The sequence below is a fragment of the Sphaerodactylus townsendi genome, linkage group LG02, assembly GCF_021028975.2.
Source record: "Sphaerodactylus townsendi isolate TG3544 linkage group LG02, MPM_Stown_v2.3, whole genome shotgun sequence".
NCBI classification, from domain to species: domain Eukaryota; kingdom Metazoa; phylum Chordata; class Lepidosauria; order Squamata; family Sphaerodactylidae; genus Sphaerodactylus; species Sphaerodactylus townsendi.
In genome coordinates this window covers 72,657,254-72,681,925 of record NC_059426.1, presented here as the reverse complement: position 1 = coordinate 72,681,925, position 24,672 = coordinate 72,657,254, and the positions used below count along the sequence as shown (strand labels likewise).

At 46.3% G+C, this 24,672-nt stretch overlaps 1 protein-coding gene across 4 annotated transcripts; it reads left to right on the top strand.

The window, feature by feature from the left end:
* Positions 1 to 579: 579 nt before the first annotated feature.
* VPS37C (VPS37C subunit of ESCRT-I) lies at positions 580 to 23,976 on the top strand. 4 transcript variants are annotated; one of them, XM_048485708.1, is made up of 7 exons: positions 605 to 705; positions 1,175 to 1,265; positions 15,525 to 15,609; positions 17,666 to 17,782; positions 17,870 to 18,041; positions 18,622 to 18,704; positions 19,492 to 23,976. In XM_048485708.1, exons 4-7 carry the CDS (start codon positions 17,690 to 17,692, stop codon positions 20,233 to 20,235), a joined length of 1,092 nt encoding a protein of 363 aa, XP_048341665.1. In that variant the 5' UTR covers positions 605 to 705; positions 1,175 to 1,265; positions 15,525 to 15,609; positions 17,666 to 17,689; the 3' UTR covers positions 20,236 to 23,976. The 4 variants fall into 4 exon arrangements, with proteins under 4 accessions (XP_048341667.1, XP_048341665.1, XP_048341664.1 ...); XM_048485707.1 differs by having other exon boundaries at positions 1,175 to 1,299; XM_048485709.1 differs by lacking the exon at positions 605 to 705 and adding an exon at positions 783 to 802 and having other exon boundaries at positions 1,175 to 1,299.
* The last annotated feature ends 696 nt before the right edge of the window (positions 23,977 to 24,672 follow it).

The following is a 24,672-nucleotide window of genomic DNA, read 5'->3' as shown; positions in this document are numbered from 1 at the left end:
AACCAATTTTAAGAGAGTTTTTTTTCCAAAAAAGAAAAGCTTCACATTGGACCAAAATTAAAATGTCACAGAAATTCAAATAAACAGCAAATACATCTGTTTTAAACAGAGCTCCACAAACTAACTGATTTTGCAGCTTTGCAAATTCTGTACAGTTCTTCCAGGCTAAAGCCACTGGTTCCAATGGGCTGAAGCTAGCAATAACTACGCGCAGCATTCAAAAGGGGTTGCCCTGTTAATCTGGTGTAACAACATCCTGTGTCATCTTTAAAGATTAAAAACGATTAAAACGTTTTCGTGAAGCAGAGCTCACTTCATAAACGCAGAAAGTGTCCATGAACACAAACGGCAGGAGCGTCACAGGAAGAAGTTAAAAGGAGAGGCCAAAATTTAATACTTCTAGGAGCAGGACCCATTTCCTAACTCTGGGAAAAAAATTTTTTAGCAAGCCACCAACTCCATTATCCCGCATGGAAATGGGCGCCAAGCCAAAGCGCACCTTCAGCCACCAACTCTGCAAGCGAAGCAAACCTCCACCGCCGCTGAAGGAAATGACGAGAGAAAACCGGAAGCCGGTGTGTGCTGTAATTCTACTGTGTAGGAAGTGGAGGAAAATCGGTCACGGTTTAACCGGAAGCCGGAAACACTGCGCGGTTGGGGATTCCCTGTCTTCCTGGTCTCTCTCTCTCTTTTCACTTCAAACAGGTGAATGGCGATCATTCGAGAATTTATCCCTTAACCCCTCTTGCTTCATCTCGCGAGAAAAGGCAAAGAGATTCACGTTGGATTTGGAGACAGGAGGGTAGGGGTGAAAGAGTTAGCTGTCTTTGTGGGCGACATTATCTGATCCACCCGGTTTTCCGACCACGTGCTTCTTTCTGATAGCGTGTTCGTGGCCCTCACCCATCTTCCCTTCTGGATGGAGGATGAAGGGCTGCCAGCCCCGAGGTGTTTGCGGGCTGTGCGCGACACATGGGTTTATTATAGGAGCGGGGCACACATCCTGGACGGTGCTTACTTCGTTTTAGAAGGAAAGGAGAGAAAACCATCCCCCCCGAGCAGTGGTCCACGCTTTCCAATCTCGAGTGGGTGATAGGGTCTGGCCCTAGTTATTGGATGCGGATGCAGCGACGCACTTTGCATATGCTCAAAGGCATCTTTTCTACCTTTGCAGTTGTACGCTGGTATGGAAAACTGACTGAGGCAAATCTGTGTCTGTAATTGGACGGAGTGTGAAGGGGCATTGCTCGAGTTCGTCAGTCGTGGTTTGTAACACTTTCCCTTTGACTAGTATGAAAGGTAGGATTTAAGAAAAAAACTAATCAGATGGCGCTAGAAGGGCTTGGCCAAATAATGTGTCTGATCTGGTGATAATTTTGCAGCTGTGCTACTTTATGATCTGGCACACTTATTAGTCCTGATCCATGATGTCTTGGTTGATATGTGGACATTTTCTCACAATACTAGAACCAGGGGGCATCCATTGAAAATGCTGGGGGGAAGAATTAGAACTAATAAAAGGAAACACTTCTTCACGCAACGTGTGATTGGTGTTTGGAATATGCTGCCACAGGAGGTGGTGATGGCCACTAACCTGGATAGCTTTAAAAGGGGCTTGGACAGATTTATGGAGGAGAAGTCGATTTATGGTTACCAATCTTGATCCTTCTTGATCTGAGATTGCAAATGCCTTAACAGACCAGGTGATTGGGAGCAACAGCCGCAGAAGGCCATTGCTTTCACATCCTACATGTGAGCTCCCCAAGGCACCTGGTGGGCCACTGCGAGTAGCAGAGAGCTGGACTAGATGGACTTTGGTCTGATCCAGCTGGCTTGTTCTTATGTTCTTATGACATTTTATGGTCATGCTGCTCACACTAATCAGTGGTGCTTGCACGGATGGTTCATGACAAATCTCTGTATAGCATTTTCTGGAAAACTATTTCCAGTGTGAATAACAGTGCAATGCCAAGGGGGAGCAGAAAGGACTTTGGAACTAGTGTGGCCTCTGAGTCGGCATCAGTGCCACCTAATGGCAATATAAGTGGCACCTATGCCACCGCAGAGCCAGTTACACTGGTGTTGGGCTACCACAAGGCAGTGTGATGACTGGGTGCTGTCCAGGCCTCTGTGCCAGAACTTCTGCTTAGGAGCGCACGCTGATGTCATTGGGGGCGTTCCTGGAGGTAGGGTCAACTTTAGTCAGCTTCCAACGGATTTTCTCCTTGTTGGTAGTGTAGACTTATGCCCTCAGAAAGGCAGGTTCAGCCCAATGAGCTGTGGGGGGAGGGGGGGAGGTTGCAGGACAGTCAGATATTTTTTGCAGTTTTTGTGCTTGCTGCACTGCCTGAAACCTCTGGAGGTCATGCAGCTCTGCCACAGTAATGCCATTCCTGGTCGCTGCACAACTACCCCCCTTGGATTGGACTGCCCGTGTTGCATCGTTTTTGGTTGATGGTATCATACTATGCTTGCAACATATTTGTTATCATGGTCTTTATGCCTGTGATATTTATTTATTTACATTATTTATAGACTGCCTTTCTGTGAGGGACTGAAGGCAGATTATGCATAATAAGTCAGTACAGTCAACAAAATGGGACACTTAGTAACCAATGCACCAGGGTTTTAGAAGTCTGGAACCATCAGAAAGGACTGTAGCATAGTATTATTTATATGACACATTAAGCAATGCAAAAATTACATCATAGGATCCTGCTTACAGCAGTATGGTCAGTTGAACCTAATAGTTTATCCAACGAAGTTTGTAAAATCATTTTGTACAGTGCAATTCTGTTAGGTAAAAGTATTCCACTGTGAAAATACCAGATTATTACTGACCCTTGGGATGAAGTCACATCACAGTGATTACTAGGCAGACTATGTTTATGATGTGGTTTGCCATTGCCTCTCCCAGTTGTATACAGTGCTCAGAAAAGTCCTCTGGAATAGTTTTGCTTTGCATAGTTTTGCAGAGAACCAGGGGTATGGGAGTTTAGTCTCTGGAACCAGCAGAGAGGAGTAGCAGCAGGGGTATGGGAGTTTAGTCTCTGGAACCAGCAGAGAGGAGTAGCAGCAGAAGAACACTTGGTGTAAGGAATTCCATAGAAGCAGAAATAAAAGGCTTTTTTGGAGTAAAAGACCGTTTATTCAGACATCCTAGAAAGTTCACGTACACGGCGTGGCAGGAATAAAGTCTCCCGCCAGAAGCACAGGTTATAATTCTGTCCGTCCCCTCCCCCCTCCCGGTTTCTCATGGGAACGGATTTCTCATCTCTCTCGAAGAGATAAGGTCTCCGCCAGAGTCTCCGCCGCAGATGCTGGCCCATCGCCCGGGTTCTGGAATTCAGTCAAGGCCAGGCGGCTGGTCTGAACATCAACACCATTGAATCCCTTACACTCTGCCTCCCTTAAGAAAAACTTCTCCCCCCCAGGTTTGTGCGGAAAGGTGCGGTGGAAAGTAGAAATGAGGGAAGGGGCGTCAATATTTTCTGAATAGACCCATTGATTATACCCAGAGGAATATCCCACCCAAGAGACTAAATATTGCAAGCGTTTGCGATTAAAACGAGAGTCCAGGATGGCGTCAATTTCGTAATGCTTGTGGCCATCAATTATAGTCGGCGGGGGTCTCTCCGGAGGGTCGTGCCAGGCATCGGAAACGGGAGCCTCCTTGAGTAAACTGGAATGAAAGACAGGATGGATATTACTTAGAGAATTAGGCAAGTCTAATCGGGCAGTGACATCATTAATCACTTTAGTAATCCTAACAGGTCCCACGAATCTTTTGCCCAGTTTTGAAAATTTATGTACGTCTCTGAGATTCTTGGTAGACAAATATACCCAGGCGCCCACACGTAAAGGGAAATCCGAGCGGTGTTTATCCGCTTGAAGTTTTTGGGAATCTTTAGCTTGCTGTAAGGCGGTCTGAACTGTTTTCCACCCCTCGGCCAGAGATGAAATCCACTGTTGGAACTCTGGAGGATTCAACGCTTCTGCAGGCAGTTGCGGCAACGGAGGGAAGGACCGACCAGACACAACTTCGAAGGGGTTTTTTTTTGTACTGCTATGAACCGCATTATTGTAGGCGTATTCTGCAAACGGAATTAAATCGCACCAGTTGTCTTGGTGATAGTTGGTGTAACAACGTAAATACTGCTCCAGGGTTCTGTTCGTTCTCTCCGACTCACCGTCACTTTGAACGTGGTAGGGGGCGGCAATTGCCGGGGCGGCCCCCAACAAGCCCAGGAAAGCTTTCCAGAATTTTGAAATGAATTGGGGCCCGCGGTCGGACACCACCTTGACGGGGGAGGAGTGTAGACGATAAATATGCTGAATGAACAAACGCGCTAACTTAGGAGCGGAGGGGATGGAAGTACATGGGATGAAATGGGCTTGTTTGGAAAATAAGTCCACCACCACCCACAAGACTGTGTTGCCTTGACTTTCCGGCAAATCCGTAATAAAATCCATGGAGATAACTTCCCAGGGGCGGGAGGCCACTGGGAGAGGCTTTAACAGACCATGGGGTTTTCCCGGAACGGATTTGGCTTCCGCACAAACAGAGCATCCTTTGATATATGTCTCAATGTCTTTGCGCATCGCGCGCCACCAAAATTGACGGCGGGCCAAATGCAGAGTCTTTAAGGAAGCCAAAATGTCCAGCCGAGCCGGGCATCATGACAGGCCTCGAGGAACCTGCTTCGGAGGAGGTACGTACCAACAATCCCCCCTCCGCCAAACACCATTCTCCAAGCGTAATTGGGAGTCACCTTCCTCCGCTGGCGGCTCCTGCAGCCCCGCCTCCTCCAGTTCCCGTAGGAAAGGAGAGACCAGGCTGGGAATGGGCGGAGAAGGAGGAGTGGACGTCTGAGATCGAGTGACAGCCAGCCCCAATTGGGAGGGGGAGAGAACAGTGCGCGGGATATCCCGTGAGCAGCTCCACCCCTCCCGGGCAGTAGCGAGAGCGCATCAGCCAGTTTATTGGTTTTTCCAGGGAAAAAATGGATGGTAAAAAGAGAAGCCGAGAAAAGAAATCGGCCCAACGGAGTTGTTTTGCGGACATCTTGTGGGTGGAAAGGGCGGCCAAGTTCTTGTGATCCGACCAAACTTGAAAGGGGTGTTTAGCCCCTCCAGCCAGTGGCGCCAAGTGGAGAGCGCTACTTTGATGGCCGCAGTCTCTTTATCCCCTACAGTCCAGTTGAGCTCAGCACCGGAGAATTTTTTTGATAAATAAGCACACGGAACAAGCCTATCATCTTTATTTCTCTGCAACAGGGCTGCACCAAGCGCTTTGTCCGAGGCATCCACGTGAACCACAAAAGGAAGATCTGGGTCAGGGTGTTTTAGGATAGGTTCGGTAGTAAAAGCTGATTTTAACTGTTGAAAGGCTGTCTGACATTCCTTAGACCAAGAAAGGGGTGCCCCGGGCTTGGCAGCCTGTGGGTCTTTACCTTTAGTGCGTAAGAGGTCGGTGAGTGGGAGAGTCAGTTCAGCGAATTGGGGTATAAAGTCACGATAGAAATTAGCAAACCCTAGGAAAGACTGGAGTTCTTTCCGGTTGGTGGGGGCAGGCCATTGGAGGACTGCTTCAATCTTAGCAGGATCCATTTTTAACCCCTCGGAAGAGATCCGGTAGCCCAAGTAGTCGATGGAGGATTGGTGAAAACAACATTTAGAAAGTTTTGCAAAGAGGGAATTGTCGAGCAAGCGTTTTAATACTTCCCGAACTAAGGCTTCATGCTCCTCCATGGTTTGTGAATAAATTAAAACATCATCTAAGTACACCACTACTCCCTTGTATAATAAGTCATGTAGAACTTCGTTGATGAGGGCCATAAAAGCTCCGGGGGCCCCACTTAACCCGAATGGCATTATTAAGTATTCATACTGTCCAAATTTTGTGTTAAATGCAGTCAAATGTTCATAGCCTTCCACCATCGTGCCTCTGTAGTATGCTTCTCTTAAATCCAACTTAGTAAAAATACGTCCCTTGCCCAATGCATCTAAAAGGTCCTTGATCAAAGGCAAAGGGTATTTATTGGACAGGGAAACCGCATTGAGTCCTCGGTAATCCGTACAGAGCCTTAAAGACCCATCCTTTTTTTTAACAAATAATACAGGAGCAGCATGTGTGTGTTTGGTAGCTCGTCGTATGAACCCGCGAGCAAGGTTCTTGTCTGAGAAGGCACGAAGTTCCTTCTCCTCATTGGGACTCATGCGGTAGATTCTACCCTTGGGCAGTTGAGCCCCTGGCTGTAATACGATTTTGCAGTCAGTGTCTCTGTGAGGTGGCAATTGATCGCATTCTTGCTCCTGAAATACTCTGGCTAAATCTTGGTAAGCCGGTGGAATGCCGGTGGATTCGGGAGCAATTGGAGCGTGCACCGCTGACGAAGCCAGGGGGTGTATGTCATTAGGAGGTGAGTTATTCCCCCAATTCATGTGTTCTCCACAGGGGGGGTCAGTGAATTCTAAGATCCGTTCTTTCCAAATGAATTTTGGTTCATGCAACAACAACCATGGCATGCCCAGGACTATGGAGTGTTTGGCCACTGGGGCCAGAATAAAACTAATTTTCTCCCAATGGTCGGCGCAGCGGAGGAGGACGGTTATGCGTTTTGAACTGGGCCGGTCCTTCGGCCCCGAGGGGGCTGCCGTCCATTTGTGTGAACGGTATGGGCTTAGCTAGGGGAACTCCGTCTAGTCCAAGTTCCTCAGCCACTTGGGGCCGCATTAAGCAATGGGAGCACCCAGAATCTACAAGGGCTGAGGCTATAATACGAGTGTGCTTAGCGGGGTTGGCCAGAATTGCTTGGATTGTAATGGGAGCGCTGCCTTCACTCACCGCATCTGGAGTCGAACCCATATCCATGGGCGTTGAAGAGAGGCAAACCGCCACTTCCCCTTCTTCTGGGTCGCCTTCGGTAACCACCTTAGACGAGCCCGTCGGAGGCGGCCCGGATTTACGTGGTGGCTTAGCAGATGGGGTGCGCGCAGCCGGAGCGGTTGGCTTCTGTTTTTTCGGGCAGTTGGCAGCTAGATGACCCGGTCCTCCGCAGTAAAGACACAATCCCAAACGGCGACGGCGCTCGGAGGTGGTTTCCGTAGAGACTGCTGGGCTTGGCTTGCGAGTCACAGCGGTGGTCGTAGCGGCGGGTTTTGGGCGTGGGCGGCCCCCGGCACGAGCGTAGTCCAAACGAGACGCCACTTGAGATCCTAATTCGATCCAGTCAGCAATAGTGCGTGGGATCCGAATAAGGAACACCGTTTCTCGCAGTTTGCCGTCGACGGCATCCGAGAAGTATTCACATTTCATGCGTTCAGGCCACTCAGGAGGGAGTCAAGCAGCTGCCGCACGAAATTCACGGGCAAATTCGGCAAAAGAGCGGTTGCCTTGCTGAATAGACTTAATGGTGCGGATGGCGTCATTTTCGGCATCCGGATCTTGGAAGCGAGCCCTTAAGGCTTGGAGGAACGCAGGCACCGTGCGAGTATCCTCCCCTTGCAGGTCAAAAAGAGTCACAAACCAGTCGGCTGCCGCTCCATCCAAGACGGAGCCGATGTCCCGTATTTTTTCGCGTTCCGACCGGTACAAATCGTCATAGTCCTCCATGTGGGCATCAAGTTGCAGGATGAAGTAGGGGAGTTTGGAAGCGGTCCCATCGAAACGGGCAGGTATCGGAGGTCTGTAATATCCTCTCTCCACGGCCCTCGGAGCTCGCTGGGGCGGAGGTTGCGCAGGTTGAGGCGGCGGCGCAGGGAGAGCCGGAATCGGTGGAGGTGGGGGCACCGGCGCCGCTGGTGCTCTGGTGGGAGCAGGTCTTTGGAAGGTGGCAGATACGCGAGTAGCAGGACCCAGAAGCGTCGCTCCTCTGGCGTTGGCTGTACCGGTAACGGCGTAGACTCCAGCTTGGGGCATCTTGTCCTGCTGCTTCTTCAGCTCCTTTTCAAAGGCGGCTAAGTCTCTTTCCTTGCGAGTCAAGGCATCTTGGTGCGCATGCAAAGCTGCTTTCTCTCGTTCCAGTTTGGCCAGTTCGTCTCGGTGAATGGCTGCGGTTAGTTCACTTTGTGCACGCATGGCCTTAACGCTTTCGCGTTGACGCTCTAAGTCCAGTTTGGAGTGTTCCAGGACCTTATCATGGACCGATAGATTCTGCATATATTGCCGTTGCAACGCGTCTTTGGCACGGTCCAGATCGAGTTGGATTTCTTTGCACTGCTGTTCCCGGTCCTTTTGCAGGTTTTCACGCTCTAGCTGCAGCTGCTCCCGTTCCTCTTCCCACAGCTGGCGTTCACGGGCCCATGCTTCCTGGGCATCTCGCAGTCGGCCCACTTCCTCATCCCAGCTCTCTTTTGACGGGAGGGGAAATAGGTCCAGATGAGAAGGCTGGCCTTCTTCGGATTCCTCCTCATCGGAATGCAGCACCTCGTGTCCCCCGGCGGCTCCACGGGGCGCCTCTGGTGCAGCTGCTAATCCGGGATCTGGGGGGTCCGATCGGAAGCTGGTACGGATACCCCTCCCAATCCCCGATATAGTCCCGGTTTCTACGGTGGTCTTAGGACGGGCCCCAGTGCTATGCCACGGTGGATTCTTGGGAGCATCGTCGAAATACGAGTCCAGGAATCGTTCAATTGACTCCTGGGTTGCCGCATGAAAAGTGGTCAGGCCCATCTCCTCCGTGACAGGTTGCATCTGAGGTTTGTAATCCACACGAAAACGGGTAGGTATCCGATCCACAGGCGCTCGGTCCATAGACAGCGCCCCAAACGACTCATGCAAGTCCACATGATCGTTCCCTCGTCCCTCGTCCCAACGAAGTAAGGGCAGACTCGTGTTGATACGAGGACGGGAAAGAGTTACCAGCGAGACCCGTTCCCCCGCCGGTTCCTCCAAATCCAGAAGGGAAAGTTCGGAGCCCTCTTTGGGGGCTACCGCACCTTCCACAGTTTCAGGAATATTCAACCTCTCCATGCCGAGACACCAGAGGTCCACTACACTGGGAAGATAGATGAACTAGGATTCCTGCCACAATGTAAGGAATTCCATAGAAGCAGAAATAAAAGGCTTTTTTGGAGTAAAAGACCGTTTATTCAGACATCCTAGAAAGCTCACATACACGGCGTGGCAGGAATAAAGTCTCCCGCCAGAAGCACAGGTTATAATTCTGTCCGTCCCCTCCCCCCTCCCGGTTTCTCATGGGAACGGATTTCTCATCTCTCTCGAAGAGATAAGGTCTCCGCCAGAGTCTCCGCCGCAGATGCTGGCCCATCGCCCGGGTTCTGGAATTCAGTCAAGGCCAGGCGGCTGGTCTGAACATCAACACCATTGAATCCCTTACACTTGGCCAGGAAGAGCAGAGTGACCTGCTGGTGTTCATTTTGGAGGGCTTTTCTCAAAGCCACAGCTTTTAAAACAGTGTATTTTAACAGGGGTTATCTCTTTTTCTCCTTGTAAGGCTCCTGTGAGCTAAGGCTGCTGAATCTGGAAGGTGGGGCTTAACAGGGGTTAACAGAGTTCATCTCTTGTTCCTCTTTGTCCTGAGAGGTGGGGCTTTTGTCCTGAGAGGTGGGGCTTTAGTTCAGTCTCTGGAACCAGCGGAGCAATTTTAATTAAATTTTTTAATTTTTTTTAATTAATAAGGTCATATTTGACAGATAGTACGTGCAGATAGCTCCAGGGGGGCAGTGACTAAAAGCTTAATATTTAAATATCTAAACAAATCAGATATGAAGGCAGAAAGCCAGCAGGGGGAGGGGGCTTTCCAGTGTTTTGCACTGAGTGTCACATGTATGACTATCTGCCACTAGGACAGAAGTCGTGGGTGTGCCCTCGCTGCAATGAGCTCCTGGCACTCAAGGAACGTGTGCGTTCTCTTGAAGCCAAGGTGGCAGACCTGGAGAAGCTGAAAGAGGCAGAGAGGGTGACAGACAAGGCTTTCAGGGACCTAACAGCCGGGTCCCACTCCCAAGGTGACATCTCTTCAGATGTCATGGAGAATGAAGGTCTTGGGGACGGAGGGTGCCAGTCTGAGGTGGTGGAAGATGCTCCCTTAGATGGGATCCCTTCCTTAACTGGTGATCAGCTATCCTCTCGCACTGAGGATACCCCTCGGGGAGGCGGGGGGCTCCTTGTAGTGTGTGATTCGATCATTAGAAATGTAGAGAGTTGGGTTTGTGAGAGGTGTGATGACCGCATGGTGACTTGCCTGCCTGGTGCAAAGGTTGCGGATGTCTAGATAGGCTTTTAGACAGTGCTGGGGTGGAGTCAGCAGTTGTGGTCCACATTGGCACCAACGACATTGGGAAATGTAGCCGGGAGGTTCTGGAAGCTAAATTTAGGCTGCTAGGAAACAGGTTGAAGTCCAGGACCTCCAAGGTGGCATTCTCAGAAATGCTACCCGTTCCACGCGCAGGGCGAGCTAGGCAAGCGGAGATACAGGGTCTCAATGCGTGGATGAGAAGGTGGTGTAAGGCAGAGGCTTTCAGATTTGTCAGGAACTGGGGAACCTTTTGGGACAAGGCAGGCCTGTACAAACGGGACGGGCTTCATCTTAACCAAAGAGGAACCAGGCTGCTGGCGCTCAACATTAAAAAGGTGGCAGAACAGCTTTTAAACTGATCACTGGGGGAAAGCCGACAGGAGCTGAGGTGACTTCGGTTCGGAATACAGTATCTATTTTTATTTAATTTATATTTATTTATTTATTAAACTTTTATACCGCCCCATCCTCTAGGGGCTCTGGGCGGTGATGCAGACAGAGAGGGAGGTTTTTCTAGATCAACCAGATACAAGCGAGGAACATAGCAATGTGCATGTGACAAGGGATAGTGTCTACAAAAGACTTGAGGGTAAAGCACATAAATCCCAGGTTAAGGACAGAGACAGGGTATAAAGGTGTCTCTATGCTAATAGTAGAAGCATTCGACCTAAAATGGGGGAGCTAGAGTACAGAGTTTTGAAGGAGGACTTTGATATAGTGGGCATTACAGAGACATGGTGGAATGAGGAGAACCAGTGGGATGCTGTTATACCGGGCTACAGGCTCTATAGGAAGGATAGGACAGGGCGCATTGGGGGTGGAGTTGCCCTTTACATCAAAGAGAGCATAGTATCACATAAAATAGACAATGCAAGGGGAGCTGGTTCCCCTACAGCAGGGGTAGGGAACCTGCTGCTCGAGAGCCGTATGCAGCTCTTCTGCCCTTGCACTGCGGCTCCATGAGCCGAGCCGCTGGCCCCATTCTTGCCCGCCCTGCAGGCAGCAGGGCAGGCGCACCAACTGCCCGCGGCTGGCTGGGTCGCGCCACGGGCTTCCCCTCTCGCCTGCCCCATTGGAGCGGGGCGGGCGCTTTCCCGGCGGCCGGCAAGGCTGAGCCGCTGGCCCCATCCTTGCCGCATCCATGCGCTTCTCAGAATGAGCGGAGTAAAAGGTTTAAAAAACCCAATATATACAGTGTTATCTTTATTTTAAATGTCAAAAATTATTTGTGGCTCCAAGTGTTTTCTTTTCCCATGGAAAACGGGTCCAAATGGCTCTTCGAGTGTTAAAGGTTCCCTACCCCTGCCCTACAGAATCACTGTGGATATCAATACCAGGTGTGAAGGACAGTTTAATATTAGGAATATATTATCGTCCCCCTGACCAAAGTGCACAAGAGGATTCTGAGATGGAAAAAGAAATTAGAGAGGCCAACAAAAACAAAAATGTAGTGGTAATGGGTGATTTTAACTATCCCCATATAAACTGGAAAAATGCATGTTCAGGTCATAGTAAGGAGAGAACATTCCTGGATATGCTAAATGACTGTGGCTTAGAGCAGATGGTTGTGGAACCAACCAGGGGAGAGGTGATCCTAGATCTAATTCTATGTGGGACCCAGGACCTGGTGCAGGAAGTCAGTGTTGTTGAGCCGATAGGGAACAGCGACCACAATGCTGTCAGATTCAGTATCTCAGCATGCGAACAAGTGGCAACTACTAATGTAGTTACATTCGCCTTCAGAAAGGGAAATTTCTCAAAGATGAGGGGGATAGTGTGCAGGAAGCTGAAAGGGAAAATCAAGAGAGTCAAAACTGTCCAGGATGCTTGGAGGTTATTTAAAAACACAGTAATAAAAGCTCAGCTGGAATGTGTTCCACAGGTTAGAAAAGGCAGCACCCAGTCCAAAAGAAAGCCACCATGGTTAACAGGAGAGGTTGAGGAAATTATCAGAAAAAAGAAAATGTCTTTTAGAAAATGGAAGTCCAGTTTGGCTGATGAAGAATATGAGAGGGAACACAAATGGTGGCAAAAGAGAAGCAAGTTAGCTGTAAGGGAGGCAAAAAAGGATTATGAGGAACGCATGACTGCGAACATCAAGACCAGCAAGAAACAGTTCTTCAAGTACATCAAAAGCAGGAAGCCAGCAAGGAAAGCGGTAGGCCCGTTAGATGACAAAGGAACAAAGGGTGTGCTAAAAGATGGCAGGGAGATTGCAGAGAAGCTGAATGAATTCTTTGCATCTGTCTTCACCCAAGAGGAGGTGAGGAACATTCCTGCACCTGAACCAAGCTTCTTAGGAGGCGAATCCGAGGAACTAGTGAAGATAGTGGTAGAAAAGGAAGAAGTTCTGGCAGCCATTGATAAACTAAATGTTACCAAATCCCCTGGCCCAGATTGCATTCACCCAAGAGTTCTTAAAGAGCTCAAGCATGAAATTGCTGATCTTCTCACTTTAATATGCAACTTATCCCTGAAATCAGGCTCCATCCCTGAAGACTGGAAGATGGCCAATGTCACACCAATCTTTAAGAAAGGATCTAGGGCGGACCCGGGAAATTACAGGCCAGTCAGTTTGACATCTGTTCCTGGTAAATTAGTAGAATCTATCATTAAAGATAAAATTATAAAACATGTAGAAAAGCAAGACCTGCTGAGAAAGAGTCAGCATGGCTTTTGCAGAGGCAAATCCTGTCTTACAAACTTACTAGAGTTCTTTGAGGGTGTAAACAGACATGTGGATAAGGGGGAACCAGTGGACATTATCTACTTGGATCTCCAAAAGGCTTTTGACAAAGTTCCTCACCAGAGACTGTTGAGAAAACTCAGCAATGAAGGAATAAGAGGGGAAGTCCTCCTATGGATTAAAAACTGGTTGAGAAACAGGAAACAAAGAGTGGGTGTAAATGGGAAATTCTCACAATGGAGAGATGTCGGGAGTGGTGTCCCCCAAGGATCCATTTTGGGACCAGTGCTCTTTAACCTATTCATAAATGACCTGGAAGTAGGGGTGGGTAGCGTGGTGGCCAAGTTTGCAGATGATACCAAATTATGTAGGGTGGTGAGAGCCGCAAAGGATTGCGAAGAGCTCCAAGCGGACCTTGATAAATTAGGTGAGTGGGCGAAGAAATGGCAAATGCAGTTCAATGCAGCAAAATGTAAAGTGATGCACATAGGGGCAAAAAATCCAAACTTCACATACACGCTACAGGGGTCAGTGCTATCAGTCACAGACCAGGAAAGGGATTTAGGCATCTTAGTTGATAGTTCCATGGGAATGTCAACTCAATGCATGGCAGCTGTGAAAAAGGCAAACTCTATGCTGGGGATCATTAGAAAAGGAATTGATAATAAAACTGCAAAGATTGTCATGCCCTTATATAAAGCAGTGGTGCGACCGCACTTGGAGTACTGTGTCCAGTTCTGGTCGCCGCATCTCAAAAAGGATATTGAGGAGATAGAAAAAGTGCAGAGAAGGGCAACAGGGATGATTGAGGGACTGGAGCACCTTCCCTATGAGGAGAGGCTGCAGCGTTTGGGACTCTTTAGTTTGGAGAGGAGGCGGCTGAGGGGGGATATGATTGAAGTCTATAAAATTATGCATGGGGTAGAAAATGTTGACAGAGAGAAATTTTTCTCTCTTTCTCACAATACTAGAACCAGGGGGCATTCATTGAAAATGCTGGGGGGAAGAATTAGAACTAATAAAAGGAAACACTTCTTCACGCAACGTATGATTGGTGTTTGGAATATGCTGCCACAGGAGGTGGTGATGGCCACTAACCTGGATAGCTTTAAAAGGGGCTTGGACAGATTTATGGAGGAGAAGTCGATTTATGGTTACCAATCTTGATCCTCCTTGATCTGAGATTGCAAATGCCTTAGCAGACCAGGTGATCAGGAGCAACAGCCGCAGAAGGCCATTGCGTTCACATCCTACATGTGAGCTCCCAAGGGCACCTGGTGGGCCACTGCGAGTAGCAGAGAGCTGGACTAGATGGACTTTGGTCTGATCCAGCTGGCTTGTTCTTATGTTCTTATGAGTTTCCTCCTGCAGACCATTCCACGGGAGTACTGGCTCATGTGTGGATTTGCTGATAAGCTAGTGGCTTATGTAGGTTGTTGTAAAAGAGGAATAATCTTGAAATTCTCCTTTCAATGAAACCATTAAGCTTTCTGGCATTTGAGTGGGCTGATTTCTCCTACTGCATCCCCCCCCCTTTAATTGATACTGTTACTTTCAACATTCTCCCCTTTTGGAGCATATTTTATCCTTGTCAGGCTGTTCCTCCCCCTTTAATTAAATCACAACATTCAGGTGTTTTCTTCTGCATAGCTGTCAAGTTCTCAAAGAGGTGGGAACCCTCATCTTGTCTATGGGTAGCCCTGTCATTCACACAAGGGCCAGTGTTGTATTGTATATAATGATGATTCTTAATGCATCTCCTTTTGAATGATTTTTGACTGTATCTTAAAACAGTTTCCCCATCTTGACTGTTCCTGTGTGAACATGAGCAGAATGAAATCTCTTCTGCCTTGATAGAACTGATTCTTGTTTGTGTTGCTAAACTCTAAGAGTGGACAAATGTGCTGTGATACCCAGGAGTACTCTTGAACATAGGTTCTATTGAATCAGATCTAGTCTAGTCTAGCAAACTCAATGGTGTCTGAGTGGAAACACTTCTCTAGGGTCTCAGGAAAATCCGTTTCACACCACCTACTGTCTCATACTTTTAACTACAAGTGCTCAGGGCTGAATCTGAGACCTTCTGCATGGGCAGAAGGTGCACTACCATTGAGGCACAGCCCTTGGTACTTTTCATTTTTCCCTACCAATATCTGCTACTGACAAATTCTTCCCAGTTGTCTGTGGAGATGACCAAGGGATTGATAAACTGGATTTATTTATTTTTATTCTTGAGCACACTCAGAGCATGGTCACATTTAATAGAGGAAGAACTGAACTTACAGTTTGTTGTACACTTAACAAAGAATGGTGATTAGTCATAACTCCCTGATGAGTATACCATGTATGTGTGCTGTTTTGTGTGTTGCATCCACAATTAATAAGTTTAGTCTTACCATTAAAACACCTAAAAATGTAATGTGTCAACTGATTCTCTCTTGTGGTATGTTTGGAACTACAATTTCCTATCCCTCGTATTTGGGGAAAAAAGGGATGTCTTCCATCCAGCTGTGGCTGCATGCATAGTGTGGAGTGTCTGAGTTTCAAACAGAAGCATGTCTTGATTTGTCTTCTAGATACTAATGCAAAATCCTCTCAGTGAAGACCGTGAGATGTTTCACTTGAATCAGACATAGAAGAGTCAACAGTGGACAATAACAGGTTTGTTTGTCTAGAGTCTGTGATGTCATAAAGACAGAATATTTTGAGCTAAATATTTATTTAATAAAAGGAGCAGAATCACTGATTCCATGTGATAACATTTCTCAAATACCTACACTTGCTTCTTGTCCTCCTTTGGATACAGGACAACATCTTCATCCTTATTTCCAAAGCCTTTTATAGCCTCTGCCCATCCCCATCTTTCCATTCTCATATCTCAATATCTTTCTTTCTGCGACTTCCAGTTCTACCTCTACTGGCTGTCCCAAGAATTCCTGCATTGTCAGATGATTCTGCCTTTTCTCTCTTGCCTCCCCTTACTATTACAACTTGTAGTAATGCACTGCTGACCCAGCAGCACCGTGGTAGAACGTTGGGACGCCAACGGACCTACGGCCTTCTGGTCGCACCGCACCCCCACTCCTCATCCCCCTATGAGTCACGGGTCATGAACTGTCTGGCTCAGTCACCGGGCGCAGGGACAATGGTCTTGCCCCCAGGTGAGGATTAGGCTCAGACGCTTACGCCCCTCTCCGCACGTAGCCAGGTGAGATCATGCATCACATGATGATCTCCCGACCTCCCGCCTCCCGCTCTCCCGGAACTCCCCCCGGTCCTCCCTCCTACACGCCCCCGATAGAATAACAATAAAAGGTGCCAGGAACCGGCACGCGGGAGACTCGCTAGGAACACGGACCTCCGGGCTCCCGCTGCTGGCGATCTCCACCAGATGTTATCTCCGCGTCTCGTCTCGTTCTTACGCTGACCACGTGGGTCGACTACACAACTGCCTGTCAGAAAATTTGTGCGTAGCCATCCCAAATAATCTCTTTCAAAAACTCATATTTTAAATGAATCACAACAACTTAATATCACTTCCCTATTGAAACCAAGCCTAAGCTTGCGTGCCTAGACTTAATGCATATTTTCCCTCTTTAACTCTGCCTCCACTTCCCATTTTTTCCTTCCTCATGGCCATTTTGGAGTGTAATCTTTTCAGGGTAGAAACAAATCTTCTTGAATTCTGAGAATCACTGTGCTAGGCGTCCCAACATTTTTGAGCCTGCAGACACATTTGGAATTCTGACATGGCATCATGGGTACAACAATAAAATGACTTCCACAGAATAGCTGCCAAAAGAGGTGGAGCCAGCCACAAAATAATTGCCATGGCCTAACTTCAGTAATACAGTGTAGATTCTTGTGCCGTGGTGGCAGCTGCTGCAAATGCAGCATTTAAAACATCTGTACAGCCAGTCAAATATCCAGCTGTCAGTCAGAAGTCTTGCTAGGCAAAAGCCCTAGCTGCAGTGGTGGAGCGCCAAGGGGGTGGGGGAGGTGCGTTGTGCACTGGGCGCACGCTGGAGAGGGAAATTGCCTCCCGGCACCTTCCCCTTTTCCTCGTGCCCCCCCCCGCAGCCCCCCATGGCACACACACCCCGCGGCACCCCCCTGCTCCCCTTCACACACTTACCTACATTCCTTTTCTTTTTTTTAGTACTTTTTGCGGCTGAAAAAAACGGCCTATTTACAGTTCAGGCTAAAAACTGCCTGAGGAACTACAGTTCCCAGGAGACCTTGGGGCTCACAAGGTCTCCTGGGAAGTATAGTTCATCAGGCAGTTTTTTCCCTGAACTGTGAAGAGGCCGCTTTTTTCAGCCTCCAAAAGTACTAGAAATAGAAAGGGAACGTAGGTAAGTGTGGGAAAGGGGGCAGGGTGTGTGTGCTGCAGGGGGGGGCGCCACAGGGGGGCCATGGGGGGAGCGGAAAAAACACACCGCACCAGGCGCAGTTTGGCCCAGCTATGCCTCTGCCTACCTGCCCCCACATACTTTTAAAAAACTCTTGGCGGATGCCAGAAAGATGTTGGTGGGTTCCATGGTGCCCAGGGACACCACGTTGGGATCTCTGCACTAGGCAGTTGGTAGTGCTGTATGAATAAGTTATAATTTCATGATTAAATATATGCAATACATGGAACTTGGCCAGGCTTATGGCTTGATAACGTAGAAGTTCATGAAAACAACTATTCAATGTGTTTGCTTTCTCACCCCAGAGGAATTCATGAGCCCCCCTAAAGATGGAGACATTCAGGGACAAGACTGTAGATGAGCTGAAGAAGCTTCAAGAAGATTCAGAAGAGATTGAGCGTTTGACACTGGAGTCCAATGAGGTACTCATTAAAATTAATCAGAACTATTAGATGAAGAATGCTGAATTTAAGAGGCGCTTTTCTCTAAATATGGGTCATCTTTCTCAGGTCCAGAATTTACAGTTGGAAAGAGAGATGGCTCTGGCCACAAACCGTAGCTTGGCGGAGCAGAACCTCACGTTCCAGGAGCCTCTAGAAACAGGGCGTGCACGTCTCTCCGATAAGTATCAGGATCTGCAGCAGCTGGTGGAACATTGTCAGGATCAGAAGACAAAACTGGGTAAATGTTTAGCTATTTATCTCCCAGCACAGTTTGGGGTGAACTAGACTAACTGAAAAATTTTACTGTGATTTTATTTTGATGTTGGAATGTGTGAATATACAGTAGGGTTGACATAATCTGATCCAGAGGCAGGTCCTACTTGCTGTCATTCTCTGTGCAGCTGTGTGTGGTGATGATGAAAGGTGGTAAGAAGGTGACTGAGAAAAATAGCTTGGCTCCCTCTGAGCAAGAGCTTTGCTTGTACAGCTGCTTTTAGTAGCCTGTTTGGGCATAAATGGAAGATGTAAGCTTATGATGCCAGTGACATTTGCACCTCTCTTGTGCCATGTCCTGGGAGAATGGAGCTCTTTGTTTTGCTGTGTTACTCTCCCTACCCCCACTGTCCCTCTCTCGGTTTTGAGGTGCATCAAGATGTTGCAGAATGCTGATCCTTACAGGAAGAGGGTCCTTACCTTGGTTACAAGGTGGTCATCCGCTTGCAGTCCCTCATGAGCTGGTATAACTTAAGATGAAGAGGAAGTTAAATCCTCATTTATGTGTGACTTTTTTTGTTCAGTGTTTTCTGTTTCTTCCATAGAGAAGTTCTCTGTTTCGATGCAGCCTGGCATCCTGTTAAATCTTCTGCAAATTGAAGGACAGAAAATTGAAGAAGAATCTGAGGTCAGCCTTTGATTTCAGCTCAAGGGGAAATGAGACTTATTTTGATGTTCATGCTGGAAATACTGCTTTAAAAGTCCCTATAAAGCTGAGCTTTCCCACATTTTGACTTTGCCTTATTAAGAACATAAGAACATAAGAAAGAACCTGCTTGATCAGACCAGATATTGCAATGATGGAAAATATACAGTGTAACCAAGAAGATTAAGGGACTGGAACACCTTTCCTGTGGGGAAAGGCTGGAGAGTTTTCAGCCTAGAAAAAGGACAGCTAAGGAGAAACATGATAGAGGCTTATAAAAGTATGCATGGTGTGGATAAAGTGCATAGAGTAAGCTTTATTTTTGCTCTGTCTCATATTACTAGAATTCAAGGGACCCCAGTGAAGTTGATGGGGGGAAGCAGGTTCAAGATGGGCAAAAGGAAATACTACTTTACATAATGAGAAATTAAACTGTAGAATTGACTGCCAGTGGAGATAGTGGCAGCCATGAGCGTAGATAGCTTTAAAATGGGGTTAGACAGTTTTATGGAGGAGAGGCCTATCAGCTGCCACAAGCCAAGGTGACTGAAAGTAACCTCCATGTCCAGAGGCAGTAAACCTCTGACTACCGATGTGGGAGGCATCAGCAGTGGCCTCAGTCTAATTTACTTTTCCAGGAAGGCACAGACAGCACTTTCTTTGAATAAGGAAATCTCATTTCAACAGAGAATTTTGAAGGACATAGCAGAGAACACGTGCCCTCATCTCCCAATAGGAGCATTAATTAAATTAATATTTTCTTCTCCAGGTAATGGCTGAAAAATTCCTGGAGGGCGAAGTGCCTCTGGAGATATTCCTTGAGCAGTTTTCCTCCATGAGGAAGTTGTCCCATGTACGGCGGGTGAAAGTGGAAAAGCTTCAGGAGGTGCTGAGGAAGCCTCAGTCTTCCCAAGAGCCAGCCAAGGGCTCGGAGTTCAACCATCAGCCTCCTTCCCACACATCCTCTGGGCCTGCAAAACAGCAGCCACAGAATGGATCATCTGGAGAACCACCTTTTCCTTTACCTTACAGTCTTACCCCCAGCATGCCTACCGGCCCTTTAGTTCATGGAAATCTCCAACCAGCACCTTTTGCAGGGGCACCTGTTGTAGCAGGCCTAGTTAGTTCCTCTCAGCCAAGTGTCCAACCCCCATTTCCTTATAAACCACCTGCAGGTCCTGGATACCCACCAGTCTCTTCGGGTAGTTCAGTACCTCAGTCTCAGCCAGGAAATTCATCGTCATCTCCTGCATACCCTTGGTCTCCATCCAGAGCACCTCCTCCTCCTGGCCCTGGTTACCCTCAACCTCCTTTTAGATCTCCAATGACAGCTCCAAGATTTCCACAGCCTCCTTATTTGTCATCTGGGGGGAATTCACAGTGCCCATATCCTACCACGCCTCCAGTGCCTAGCTTCCCTGTCCCCTCACAGCCTCCATATCCCATAAATCCAAACCCTTCCTTTGGGTATCCACCTCTACCTCCTCGGGATCCTTCTTGGTCAGGATACTAGTCAAGGATCCTGGGCAGTATTCTTTGTTGTCCTCTTCTACAGCATTACCTGAAAAATCAACTCTTGCTAGCTATTGAGGTCTGAGATGCAACTTGGGAGTATCATCTTGAAAGATACCTTTGTAAGCATTATTACTGATGTTATGCGTAAATTAATGCTGTCAGAGCTGAGAAGGAATGCTGTTTGAAGGTTAAGCTTTCAAGTAGCAGTATGCATTGATTGTAGGTAGCCATTTGTGGCCAGATGGACTGACCAATGAATTGGTCCAAGCCATAGTAAAACAGAGATCTGGACCCATAGTAAATATGAACTGGCATTGTTTCAAGTAAGCCCTCTGAGACATACTTAGTGACAGTAATATAGATTTGCCACCGTGTGGGTGTGTGCACATGTGCACAGGTGTGTCTCGTTTTCTACTCTAGTGTGCTATATATAACTAGAATTCTATACACTTATATTTACACAGAACCTATGAATGACAGAACAAAAAATTCTGTCAAGTATTTCTTGTAGAAAACATGCTTGCCAGGAAAGAAAGGAATATGAATTCTCATGGCACTAAAAAAAATTACTGGAAAGTAGATGGAGGGACCTTCATAGCTCCTGACATGCCTCAGAAGTAGCACGCTGGCTAGCAGAACAGAAACACCAACCCTCCCTCCACTACTCCCAGGTATAGTAATTGTCCACTTAATATTTCATGCTGATCTGCCTACAGAGCACAGCATGCTCCTCTTGTCACTATATATCCACCTTTCTAGTTTCCCCAGGGCTCACTTGGTTTATAACTCGTATCTGAACATATGCACAAAATGGCTGCATTTGGTGTATAGTTTATGTTATCTAGAGGCAAGTGGTGTTTGTTGAGATAGGACAGGAGATCTAATTAATAAAAAGCTAGATTATGACACATTTTTGCACACAGGAACAGCATTAAAATGATAGCATTCCTGTTTCCATTGGTAATTGTGCTATGCCAGACTGGAGCCTATAGACCGGTGGTGGGATTCAGCAGGTTCACACCACTTTGGCAGAACCGGTTGTTAAAATGGCACTTGTAAACAACCAGTTGTTAAATTATTTGAATCCCACCCCCGGAACCGGTTGTTAAATTATTTGAATCCCACCACTGCTATAGACGTCTGTGGCTGGACATACCTTTCTTCTTTTCTCTATTAATCTCTGAGGTAGCAGGAAGAGGTTCCATAGTGAAGCTCCCTCCTGCCTTCTTTAATCATTGTTCCATTACTCACAGTTGATGGAAAAAACACTGGCTGCCAATTAAGAGGGATCCTAATGGATGAGGTTGGCTTTACTAAGCACTTTATTCTCTTGCTTGCCTGTAATGTATTTATTAAAAAGAGACTACTAATCGACTAGGTGAGTTGAATGCTTTTGGAATATGATGAAGTAATTCTATACTTGTGATGAATTATGGTAATAAAACTTGATGAATTGCACACAGAGTTATTGTTACGACTTTGAAAAATCAAGAGGTGATTGGTTGGGATGTGTTATTGATTCATTTTCTTACTTACTGAACATCCTCACTCTGACCTCATGGTTCATGTCAGTAAACCCTTCACCCTTCATCTCATGTAGCCATGAGCTCTTGGTATAATGTGATCTTTCCTCTTCTCTGTATCCAACCTAAAAGATCCATTTGTGCAGCTTTCTTCCCTTTGGCCCAATAAACTTTGTCCTTCTCAGCATCATTCAAACCAAGTTTTCTCTATTCTATGTACTGTGATTTCAGTCATCCATTTGCTCTTTATTGTTATTGTTTGTTATTCATTATCAGCTGGATTTTGGGTTTCTGCTTCAGTGTAATTAAAAGTCATTGCCTGTCCTCCCTCCTGTGTTAATTTAATTCATCAGCTGTCACTCATCTTTGATCTAGCTTTGTATTTCTTAAGCAGCCTAATTGTAGATAATTTCTTTCATATTAGAATGCCAGAGTATGAGAAAAGACTGAAATAACCAATGTTTAAGAAAGCACGCTATCTGCTTGCTTGTGGTATGTCTGTGTGAGAGAGGAACAAGGAATGATTTTTTAAAACTGTTTTAAAGGATGCCAGAGGAGAAAGATTGCTCATTGCCGATGGCATTATAAACAGTGTACTTAAATTTTGGTCTTGTACAATCCCAGAAATTTCATAATCCTGTAAGCATCTAATGGGTTTTTAGAAATTTTCTAACACATTGCATCAAATATTGCCACACACAAAAGTGGGCAAGAGTACTTGAATATATATGGCATGGGGCGGGGGGGGGGTGACAGCCCAGAAACAGGAGAGAAAAAAGTAATGGACAATGAATACTTGAGAAAAAACATAGGCCAACAGAAACAAAAATGAATAGTTACAAAGCTGCAGTGGTGGTTTGAGTCATTGTATGTAATCTGTTTGAAGTTATTTAATATACATGGAAAAACACCGCTATAGAAGCATTCTTTCTTCTTAGTTCTAGGTACCTTATATGAAGACTTTAAAGCTCTTCCATGACAGGTCATGTAGCCATTCTTCAGATACTTGTGTTGAATTTAAATTTACCAGAGAAAATACTGAAGCATATGCTTGGGCTGTACACTTAAAATAAGTACAGATGTTCTTATCCCAAGGATTTGAAGGTAGCTTATACTTGACAGTTTGCACTCAGTTATGGATAGACAGATACAATGCATGTGAGTCCCACATCAGTTGTGACAGGTGCATTCATGTAGTAAGCGTGTAAGTTGGATTTAAGGATTATGGCTCTTTCCCTATTTCCCTCCCCCCAGCAGTTATTCCCTTCCCTGGGAAAGCTTATGCCTGGTGTTATGGGGTCAGTGTGGTTTAATAGGCACACAGGGCAGGAGGCTGCCACAGGGAGGGGGTGATTCCCTTCCACATTCCTGCTTCAGACTAGTAGTCTGCATGGCTGCTACACTATGGCCTCAAGACCCCAGAAGTGAAATTTCCTGGAGTTGGAAAGGACTGCTGTGAGGAGAGCATGAGAAAGACTTGTGATTGTCAGTACCTGACAAATCATGGATTCCAATCTTGTATCTTTATACTACTTAGGAGCAGCGATGGCACAATTCATAGGCTTCTTGCTGTGGAATATTTTAGAGACACACTGCACAGACATACTTTACAAACATGCTCTTTCTGCTTATATAATTTCTGTGCTTGTATCCGAGTACAAAATGTCAGACATAATGCTGCCAGGATTTCTGAACCAGTCTCAATATGCATATTGGATAAAATTCAACCATAATTTATCACTTTTACGTTTGATTAAGTTGAACAGAGAGTTAAGATGTGCTTGAAATCAGCAAAATTTTAAAGTGTGTTGCTTGAATTATACTCAAATACTTTGATAACTGACACGACTTATTTCTTTGGATGGGTTTATTCTTCTGATATGTGTGCTTTTGACTTTTACCTAACACTACTAGAATTTCGATGGTTCTATGGTGTTATCACTTCAGTTTCTTGGGAGATGGTGTTGCTTGGGATAAAAGAAATGGCACAAACCAGAAGAAAATCTGAATTTATACTAGAATGTAACCATGAAAAATGGAGACAAAAACATCATGAGATTAATGAGCATGGGACATACTTATTTCTGTATCTCAATCATTGAATTTGTGACCGAAAGTAGACTTTGACTGAACTTCCAGAGAACACAGTTTGTATGCAAAAAAAAAGTTAACTGTAAGAACTGAATATGAATAAAATTCTATTTCTGATAAAGGTCCACTATGCTTTGAAAACTGAATTTCAAAATGGCACAAACTTATTTGAAAGGGTTTGGTTTCTGGGTATAGTATAAACTGGCTTGAAAAAGAAGCCTCACCCCACCCCCGCCCCACACTCCATTATCCTGCTTCCTGCTCTAGCTAATGTCACTCCAGGGAGTAACCATTTTTTTAAACAGGTGAAAGATATGAAGGGATTTTGTGCTCGCTAGTTAGATCTGAGGCAGGAACTAGCATGTTCATTGGAAGAGAGTCAGTATCTTTACTATCTACCATTTAATCAAGTGGCAAAACATACATGTCTCCCTCAGCATGCTGGCCACAATTCTGGGGGTTTGTTTCAGTTTTTCCTTGGTGCAGCTTTAAGTGTTACAAAACTGGTTTGACTAACGACTGGCAGGATGTGAATGACAAAGGTATGGGCACTGTATACAGTGTCCCCCAGATTCCAAAAAAATTCCAATCTCATTTTATTCATCCTTGGTGATGCTTATAGTTGCAATCTATCCACACTCTTCCCTTCAACTGCATACATTTTTCCCTTTCTTCTGTATGCATTTACCGGTAGATTAAGGTACTGCAGATCTGAAACTCAGTAGTTACTTAGCCATTTGCTGTGTAATTAATGCATTTAACCAGTCTCTTGCAAGCTGTTATTTAAAGGTTATAAGACATCCCCTGAGAATAAGATGTAG